Raw genomic sequence first — 10,979 nt, forward strand, 5'->3', positions numbered from 1 at the left:
ACTACTCAGCTTTTCATCCTTCCTGGTTGGTAAAATGAGGACCCAGATTATTGAGGGCAGTATGCTGACTCTAAACAGCTTAGAGAGTATTGTTAAGTGCTTTGAAGCAGTGTATCAGTCTAAGTGCTATTGTTGTTATAAAGCAAAAAACTAAGGTGTTTTTTTTTAAAAGCATTATAACATTATACTGACAAATGAGAACTATAAAGCAGGGTTTTGGAAAGAGTTTAAACAAGGCATGTCCAACCTAGAGTCCAGGAGCTGCATGCAACCCTGGATAGCTAGTAGTCTGATTCGATAAAGCTGTAAAAATAAATAAGGTTTGTTATTTATATATATTTATATTGCATATTATATATGTGGCCAAAAACAATTTGTCTTCACTCTGTGCAGCCCACACAAGCCCAAAGATTAGATACACTTAGTTTAATAAAATATTTGAAAAATAATGTTGATGATTGATAGGTCTATAGCTAGTTGGAAGAATAAAGATGTAACTAATTCCAATAATGATTGTCATACACTGGGCTTAAGATCCTGGACTACACCACGTTGTTTCTCTACCACTGAATTTTGATGAAATAAGTCACACTATTTGTTGCCCAATAGTATTCATGCTTTTTAAACTTGCCATAAGCAGGGGGGAAAACCCATTACCATGTTTGGGGCAGCATGAACAGTAAATCTAAATTTGGGGTAAAATATATATTTATCCCAGTCTTTCCTTACAGTTATCATAACTTTTAGAAGTTAAAAAAATGTATGGTAAATTATATATGGGTTTCAAAATCAGAATGATACTTGGCATTACATGCTGATATTGTTTTGAATACAATCTCCATTAAACTTTCAATGTTTAACCTTCAGACACATCACTGGGTAAATAGTCAGAGTTATTTCACTATATTGTAAGGTAGTCTTTGACTTAAAAGAGTTCATTTAGTGACTGACTGATGGCATTGAAAAAAGTGACTTGGGGCTGTTTTTCACACTTACAACTGTTACATCATCCCCACGGTCACATGATCAACATTCATATTGGCAATTGACTCAAATTTATGACTGTTGCAATGCCTTGGAGTCATGTGATCATCTTTTGTGACCTGTCAAGCAAAGTCAATGGAGAACCCAGATTTATTTAACAACAGTAGTGCTATGTTAACAACTGCAATGATTCACTTAACAAGAAATGTCATAAAATGTGGCAAAATTCACTTAATAATTGTCTCACTTAGCAACAGAAATTTTGGGCTCAATTGTGGTCCAAAGTTGAAGACTGTATATTGTTGCTGGTATTTTTAGAATTTCATGTTTCTTCTACCTAAATGTTTATTCACCTTTCCTCGTGTTATTATGTGGCATCAGTCCACTTCCAAGTGGAATCAAGCTACAGTAGTAGTTTTTTCTTTACTAGAAACTGTTGGTGTTCCTTGAAATGAGGTTATTATTTCATTTTAATCTAATCTTTCTGACCAACATATATGCAGGCTCAATATAATAGGAAAATTCCCAGGATTAATCTTATCAATCATTCTTATCAATCTTATCAATCATTCTCAAAGTATTCAATCCAATCTAAGCTTTTCCACTTTATCTTCATTCTCTAGAGATCCCAAGCCTATTTAGTATTATGGTGAACTCATAGAAAACAATCTCTATTTTCTATAAAGTTTTGGTGCTAACAGAAAACCCTATGGCAAGCCATGTTACACCAGCAAATCCTGATAGTGTAGTAGACCAGTAATATAGAATCTGATGTTTTTTCCCAAACCTGGGTTGAGTCAAAGGGAACAGGAAGAGGCAAGATGTGGCAGCCAGTCTATTCCATAGAATAGAATAGAGTAGGGTAGGGTAGGGTAGGGTAGAGTAGGGTAGGGTACGGTGGGTAGAATTGAATTGCATTGAATTGAATTCTTTATTGGCCAAGTGTGATTGGACACACAAGGAATTTGTATCCAGTGTATAAGCTCATAGTATACATTTAAACAAATAATGAGTCATAGGTCATGAATCTTAGTTACAACCATTAGTCATAAGTTACAAACAACAATTGAATGTTGCAGATACATTGGAATAAGGGGTAATCTTATTTTGCTCCTATTTTTATTGTCCTGAGTGAAGTGGGGTCAAATTCAACAGAAGTTTAATTGTAGCGGCCCTCAAAATTAGCTCACTTTCTCCTTCTCTTCCTTCTAGAGCAGACGGGTTTTTTGCTTGATAAATACCAGCCCTTCTCATTCCTTCTCTTACTGCCCCCTCCTTGCTTTCTGTAAGAGTCTTAAGACTCCTTTATGCCGTCAGGCTTGGGGCCATTAGATTCTTGCCCTCTGGCCAATGAATATGTTGAGAGAAAGTTGATTGAATGATCGATTGTTTCTATGGGGGTTTTTTTTTTGGGGGGGGGGGGGGTTAGATCTTAAATTAATTGGATTAAGATGTTTCATATTGTGTTACTATATGTTGTAAGGCGTCTCGAGTCCTCGGAGAGGGGCGGCATAAAAGTACAATAAATAAATAAACTGCTCTATCTATAGAAAGAAACCCTTTGTTTTAAAATGATGGAGATGAAGGCTTTTTAGCCAACCAAAACCCATCCTAATACATTTCATAACAAAGTTTTGGGCTTTTGAAGAAGTGGACTGCAATCCATGAAAGATTGTACACGAGAATGCATTTGTACAACCTTCTAGATATGCTTCGAGCCGCATTGCCAGGAGATTCAGGCACCATGGCTAATATTATTGTCAGGGATGATGGAAAGTGAACTTCTACAATGCCCGGAGGTGCGCATGTTGGTTATGCTGTGCTAAACTAATTAATATGACTGAATACTCTGAGAGATTTTATTTTATTTTTTATTTATGAGAGATCTCAGATACACATAGGTTATACCGTAGGCAATGCCAGAAACTTTCCTTTCCAACATATTTCACAATGTACAAGATTTGTCAGCCAAATGGGGTCACAAAGAACTTTGGAAAGTATAGAACTCATCAATTATTCATTCGTGACCTGGTCTCTCTCTTTCTGGAGTTGATTACATATTTAGTGTAAGACAGCTAACCTAACATGGTTAGAATAAACAGATCCGATACACAGAAGTGCAGAAAGTGCAGAATGTAAAGTTCTTTGAGCAAATGAATAAATAGTGGTTCTTGTCCCATTACCAAGAAAACTCCAGGGACTTATCCAGGCAATTGCCAGGAGTCTGTGCAGACTCCAAGGTATGCACCTGCTTACCCTGATAACCTAGATTTTTTAAAGCGGTCAAAGCTTTCTAACAATGGCCCAGGTCTTCCTCCAGGGGGAGCACAATGATAACTGAGGAGATGAACATGCCACTAGAATCTACCATCTAGCCTTTTTGTTTGCTTTAATGCAGGGATGTTTGGATTAGACTTTCAAAAGGTTGGGGTGATCAAATAAATGCATGTTATGATGGTCCAATGCTACAGTGGTTTTTCTCTGACACACACACACACACCTAGGTTGATGACACCCTCTAGAATCTGCTTTGTCCTAGGGTTCAGGCTAAGCTATTTGTTCTTAAGAACTTCTATATAGATACTCAATACCCCAAGCCTCTTTTTCCTTGCTCTTTTCAACTTCCTTGCCCTCCTCTGCTGCTTTTCTAAGTCCATTGCTGTCCATTCTCTTGGATTAGAGTTTAGTTCTCCCTCCCCACCCGGTATTGGCACTGAAGACTGGAATTAATCAAGTTCACAAACTGTTTCCCCCGAATTTTTAATAATAACTGCAGATTCATCTTGCTAACGCTTAGCATTATGTTAACACATGTTATAACACTCTTGCATTATTAAGTTGTGCTGCAGAGAAACCACAAAAATAGAAGGCATTCACGGATGTCAGCTGCTCCGGCTGAGTGCTGAAAATGAAGAGTAGCAAGTGAGAATCAAATGTACAGATGATTATCTTGTAATGATTGCTTTAATTATAAATATCAAATTTCAAAAGTGGATATTCTACCCCACAGGAAGTTTTGCTTTCAGCCAAGTCATAGTTTTCTGATTTTTCTTTCTTTCCATGATTCTAATCTGATACTCTGCTTTCTCCACCAGCTGGACGATGTTATTTTCATAAAAGCTGATGGATATTACTTTACAGGATTCAAAATAGATACCCAGCTATCAGGAACATTGGCTGTAGTTGACAGTTACGCACAACCACCATAATAGATTCATCAACAAGTTCTGTGCATCCACTGCAAAGTTATCAATCCTGAGCAAGTACTTTTGCACTTGATTGTTATTTGCTCATCTTTTCCTCTCTCCACCCTCACCCCCCCAGCACTTTTCCTTCCTACCCCATCCCACCCCCACACCAACACTTTGTTTGTATAGTTCTGTATTGGCATTTCTATTTTGGTCGTTTTCCTCCTCTGCAGTACAACAGTAATGTAACAATGCTATAAATTGCTAAAGCACAGGTGTTAACTGAACACTAAACATTTGCATCACTTCATGAGTAGCTTTATGAAGAACTCTGGAAAAACAGTTCTCAACCCTTAGCAAATGGAAAGTTATAAGACTAAGCCCTTGTTTACAACAAAGAATGTCCACCCAGTTCCAGGGCCTTGCAAATCAAATTAATATCACATTCACAAACTCAGTTACACCTTTAAATAATGTGTGGTATCTCTTGCCAACTGTGTTTCCAACTTTGCTTACAGATGGAAATAATTACTTTCAGTCAATTATTACAAACTACATGTACTGTTTTGGGGTATACTGTATTTTCCTTTCTATCTCTTATCAACTCATATATCCAATATTGGAGACTAACATGGAACAATATACATTTGAGGGGCACCATACTTCCATAAACAGTGCAAAGGGCAAGAACATTTACTGTATATGCCATCGTTGGTGGATACAGTGGTTGTATTCTAGCTGTACTTCAAGAAAATCAAGGCAAAGTACAAAATGGCCACATCATTCAATCAAATTAAGTAGACCTATGGCTCCATTTTTAATAATAAGAATCTTAAAAAAAACCCAATGACATAAAATGTTTACTGCATCATAAAAGACAGCCATTATTCCTGTATATTCTGAGAAAGGGAGATTGGGTCATAAAAACTAAAGAAATCTAAGAATATTTGAAAAGCTGAAATGGGAAACCATATATTTGCATATCTCCTTCCCTATTATACCAAGTCTCTTTCCCCCATCCCATCCCAAATAAATAAAAAAGTAAGGTTACTTTTTTATTTATGGAAACTAATTTATCTATCTATCTATCTATCTATCTATCTATCTATCTATCTATCTATCTATTTATTAGATTTGTATGCCGCCCCTCTCTGTAAACTCGGGGCGGCTCACAACAGCAATAAAACAATTCATGACAAATCTAATAATTTAAAAACATTTTAAAACCCCCATTATTAAGCAGACATACATACAAACAAACAAACATACCATACATAAATTGTATAGGCCCGGGGGAGATATCTCAATTCCCTCATGCCTGGCTGCAAAGGTGGGTTTTAAGGAGTTTACAAAAGGCAAGGAGGGAGGGGGCAGCTCTAATCTCCGGGGAGAGCTGGTTCCAGAGAGTCAGGGCCGCCACAGAGAAGGCTCTTCCCCTGGGACCCGCTAAACGACATTGTTTAGTTGACGGGACCCGGAGAAGGCCAACTCTGTGGGACCTAATCGGTCGCTGGGATTCGTGTGGCAGAAGGCGGTCCCGGAGATATTCTGGTCCAATGCCATGAAGGGCTTTATAGGTCATAACCAACATAACCTAATGTGATCAACACTACCTATGTTCAATATATTTATAAGACTTAGTTAAATTTCCATCTGATATTCTCTATAGAAGGAAGCTTCAAATTCTATCTCAAGGAATCAACAGTTACTTTTGGATATTTTATCCCACCTGCAGAGTCTCAAGGCAGAGTCATCATCTGACTTCCTGCCTGCTCCCAGATCCTGAACGTTCCTAGGAAAAATGTAAATGATTAGCCTGGCTTGCTTAATTCCCCCAATGCTCCAAATATCTTTTATAAAGCCTGTCTCTGGAACTTGGATATCACATTATCAGGATCACCTTTTGAGATCGGCCAGACAGAGGGAAACAACTCCAAAAACCCATGTTTATTGAGATTGGGTACAGCAACAGAATCCTGAAAGCCTGACTGGCTCCCTGAGATATAGAAGGGAGGGAAGGAGTTTCTTCCTAGTATTTGGCTTCTTTCTTAAGATCTAAAGAATATTTTTACAGGTTGTTATAACCATGTCTACATAAGTTTCTCCAAAAATGTTGCTGCGGTGGTTAATTCTTTAATGGGACCTGTCCGTTCCCATTGCTATTTACTGGACATTAAAGACAGGATTTTATTTAACTATTTGTCTATTTTAAAGATTTGGATGGTCATGCATCTTCAAAGGCAACTCTGATTGGCTTACAACAAGAATAAAAGTACAGAAACAAAACCATTCAATAATCATAACAAGGTACCCTCTCTCTCCACCCCAGTGACTGATCTTGAGCCAGGTCTTGATAGCCTTTTGGAAGGGTAAACGGGTGGGAGCTTGCCAGACTGAAGTGGGAGAATATTCCATAATGGAGTAGTCATAGAAAAGAAACACATGGCAATATTTAAGAGAAAGGACATAGTACAATATATCTACCCTATCCACTCTGATACAACAAGCAATCAGAGAAAGAAGCAGTCCCACAAATAACATGATCTCATGCCATGTAACACTTTAAAGGGGATAACTAATACTTTTAAGATATCTGGGAGCCAGGGCAGATCATACTTCAGAAGTATAGCATGGACAAACTTGGAAGAGCCCAGCCCTATTCACACTGATACAGTAGTCCCTCGCTATACCGCGCTTCACCTACTGCGGCTTCACTTCATTGCGGGTTTTCAAGAAATATTAATGAGAAAAATCATTCGCGGATCTTCGCTGGTTCGCGGGTTTCTGAGGAAGTCGATCAGCAGATTTAAACAGCCCGCCGAACTTGATCGGCAGGGTTTTTAAAAAAAATATATCTAAAATTGTAAATACTGTATTTAAATACTGTATCTAAAATAAATACTGTGTGGGAAGGGTTTATAAACACTTAAAACAATGAAAACTTACCAAACAATTACAATATAAATACTTAAATAAGTACTATCAGTCGATAAATTCCCCATCATGGATTTCACCTATCGCGGCCGGGTCTGGAACATAACACCAGTGATAGGTGAGGTCTTACTGTATATTCTGGACCAGTGGTGGGATTATATTTTTTTTACTACTAGGTCTGTGGGCATGGTGTGGTGGGTGAAGCGTGGCTTAGTGGGTATGATTGCTGTGGCAGGGGAAGGATACTGTAAAATCTCCATTCCCTCCCCACTTCAGGGGAAGTTTACTGGAAAATCCCCATTTTGTTCTGATCAGCTGGTACTCCAGAGGCAGAGAATAGATGGGGCTGTGGCCACTCATGGTATTTACTGGTTCTCCGAACTACTCCAAATTTCCCCTACTGGTTCTCCAGAATTGCTGAAACCCATCTCTGGACTGCTGAAACCCATCTCTGGACTGACCCAAAAAGATACAAGGACTTCCAAAGTGGGAAGACTTGGGATTACATGCTGTCCTAATAGCATCAATCCCCCCCCCCCCCCACTAGATAATATACTGGTAGCTATAAAATAATTTCCTACTTCTTGCTGCCTTCATTCTCTCAGGGAACATGTGCTTGTGTCTGTCCTTGTAGTGTCTAAATTTCTGCAGTGCTCAATGGTCCAGAGCTATGTTACAGTGAACTGTTTCACTGTAATCTAAAAGGTTTGTGCATGAAAAGCTTCATCTTCCAAAGAATCTTGAGAACCTAGTGACTACACAGGTAATTGCAGTGTTGATTGATGCCACATCCGATAACAAAATACTATTTTATAGCCATTTTGAGAAATATATAATGATTATTCGTTAGATAAATAAATCTTTTTTCAAAAGTTATTGCATAGTATTTAGTATTTAACCCTACCACAATGCTAATCTTCTATTGTCCTACCCTTCCATTCCTAACATTGATAAGACCAACTACTTATTGAATGATATGGATGCTTAATAGCAAATGGCAAATTGCTGTTTATCAGTTTAAGTGCTATGTGTTACAAAGTTGGAGAAAAACAACAATGCCATTTCTCCCCCCACCCCTATACTTGTCAAGCAGCATTAAGCAAGCTGTCAAATAGTAGATAAATTGCACTGAACATAATGTCTTTATTCTACAGAGACAGATAATCCAATTAAAGAACCTGTGCAAATCATTGCCAAGGCTGGGACATGGGATAGTAATTCAGCTTCCTACTTAGGCTGCAGTGTATTTGTGGACCAGAGCAAAATCCCCAAACTGAATGATCATCAGGACTCTCACGAGCAGTTCCTTGGCAAGTCGAGGAAAGAACTGAAGAAGCTAGCAAGGGAAGGATGTTGGGCTGGAAGCCATACTCTGAGAGCAAAGGCTTACCAGCACATTATCCAAGATATACCATGCCGGCTAATGACTCCTGATGCCTTCGTCTACCAAGATGTGGCCAGCAAGCTATTTGGAAACAGTGTGAAAGTTTTGATCCCTTGCCTGAATTCCTGGCAGGAAGCATCATGCCCGAATACTGCCTCACTCCAGAAGGAATAACGGCTTTGAAGAAAATACTTATCTGCATTTCCAGTCTCTACCCTGATATTACTTACTGTCCTTTGCTCCCAGCTGTGACTGCCTCTATTGCTTCATTACAGCCAAGACGAGGCCCAATGCTTTGAGCTTACTTGCCGACTCCCTCTACTCCAAGGCTCCCCACACTACCTACATAGACCAGACCTTCCTGGCTCACAAGGCTTCCTGTATGACCTTCGGGGACTTAGCCAATAAGCACTGCCCAGCTGCCCATCAACTGATAGCAAGTTTGTCAGACATCTTTGAGATATACTCTGAGTGGCTGGTGTGGCTCTTCGATGATCTTCCCTTCAATTATGTCATCCGCATCTTTGATGTGTATCTCTCGGAGGGGCAAAAAGTCCTTTACCGCATTGGTCTGGCGCTGCTGAAGCAATACCGTCTCTTCATGAGCTCAAGAGGACAAGAGGTGGTTGACATCAAGGGAAGCTTGCAGGCTTTTCTGTGGGACATTCAGGAATACTTGACAGCTGACAAGCTTTTAGAAAAAGCGTTCGGCATCCGGCTTTTTTCCCGCAAAGAAATCTGGCTTCTTCAAATGGCTAACCGGAAGGCTCTGGTGGATAAAGGAGTAACAATGGTACATCACAGGTATAAGAACCTTGTTTACTATATTTGGGGGCATGTCATAATGTTTCCAGTTACAAGATGCTTGACAATACAACTCTAAATGACTGCAGAACCTACCTAATTAGAATAACCCATGCAGAGTATTTTCTGCCCATCCTATCAATCCCAGTAAAATATGTCTTTACCCACAGAGAGATTCTAGACCACAACCATAGTTCCTTCTAAGCTGAGCAGTGAGCAATCGTTCACTTAAAAATCATCATCAACTCAGAGTTTTTCCAAACCTGCCCAGAAGCCGAGAGGAAAGAGTGAGAGGGAAGGAGAGAGAGAGGAAGAGAGAGAAACAGATAGAAAAAAGAGAGGAAGGAAAAGAGAAAGAAAAAGGAATGGGAGTAAGGAGAGAGAAAGAAAATCAAAATCTAGTTTGAAACTAGCTCAACTATTTAAGTGGCATTTTGATATTGATAGAGTTGCCCCATTATGAGCTCACTGTTATAGACACACAGTACAGTATTTTATTTTGAAATTCTCTGAGGCAAAACAGGGTAGGTTTTTTATTTGTTTGTTTGTTTGTTTGTTTATTTATTATTTCTGTGCCGCCCAGTCCCGAAGGGACTGCCGCTCAGACACTATACTTTTCCGCCCACCCCCCCAAAAAAATTAGAGGGAACACTGACCACAACTGCCATAATCTGTCTGCTCTAAGCACTGGAAGTTATAGAACTCATTATATATATATATATAATGGATAATCCTACCAGTAAATAGTACTGGTTAGATATGCACACACCTTTAAAACAGTATAATAAACAAATTTGAGCTGTGTTAGGTTTATACCAGCTTTGAAAAAAGTTTAGAAATAAGCATAAGGATACATCAATAATAGCAAATTGGATTAAATCTCCATGCATTTTAACAATCTACCATTATGACCTACCATTTACTGTATGGTTTAAACTAGTGGTTCCCTTTTTTTTGGCAGTGCTCCACCTAAGCATCTCTAAAATCCTGATACCTCCCCCATATAATTCTTACTATTCAAAAACTGAACTACTCATGCAGAGGAAGTCTAAAAGGTCATTAACTTGGTTTATTGCACCCATTAAAAATCTAATTGCCCCCCCTATGGGGCGTGGGGCCAATGTTGGGAACTAGTGGTTTAAGCCTTGCTGGGCTTTATAATTCTCTGAGATATATTACAGTTTAAGAGTAGGATTATATTTTAACCAAACCTCATTGCTCAGTCTGAATGATAAAACTTGAACTTCCAAAGCCCATTCCTGACAGCAGATATTTTCCCAAAAGAACATACAGAACTAATATCAAGGTCAGACCCAAAATTTTTACTACTACACTATGGGCATGGCTTATGCAGGATGCCCTGCATTTTCTTTCAACATCTTTCAGTGCAAATTGGGTGCTCTGGGGTGGAGCTCCATTTTTACTACCCCACTGCATCCCCCCCCTCATCTAGGCAGCAGCCCACCCCTGGTCAGACCCCAAGGCTTCAGGATCTGCCCGACATACAAACTGGAATGCTGCTTCCAGAATCTCTCCAGTAGTTGCAACTGAATAATCAATCTAACTGTATCTAGTTAATAACCGGAAGAATGATGTTTTAAAATTTCCTAAAAGCTAAGACTAACCACATTCTAAGTGCCCACTGGTGAACCCATCACCAATAGTAACACTCTTAGCCTGTTTTC

At 39.0% G+C, this 10,979-nt stretch overlaps 1 protein-coding gene across 1 annotated transcript in view; it reads left to right on the forward strand.

Moving 5' to 3' along the window:
* Nucleotides 1-10,979, forward strand: part of LOC139159438 (TBC1 domain family member 24-like) — a 27,748-nt gene that overhangs the window by 696 nt on the left and 16,073 nt on the right. The window contains 4 exon segments of the mRNA XM_070736755.1: nt 8,261-8,578; nt 8,581-8,747; nt 8,749-8,805; nt 8,807-9,294. Coding sequence (XP_070592856.1) covers nt 8,261-8,578; nt 8,581-8,747; nt 8,749-8,805; nt 8,807-9,294 — 1,030 coding nt within the window.

The sequence above is a fragment of the Erythrolamprus reginae genome, chromosome 2, assembly GCF_031021105.1.
Source record: "Erythrolamprus reginae isolate rEryReg1 chromosome 2, rEryReg1.hap1, whole genome shotgun sequence".
Taxonomy (NCBI): domain Eukaryota; kingdom Metazoa; phylum Chordata; class Lepidosauria; order Squamata; family Dipsadidae; genus Erythrolamprus; species Erythrolamprus reginae.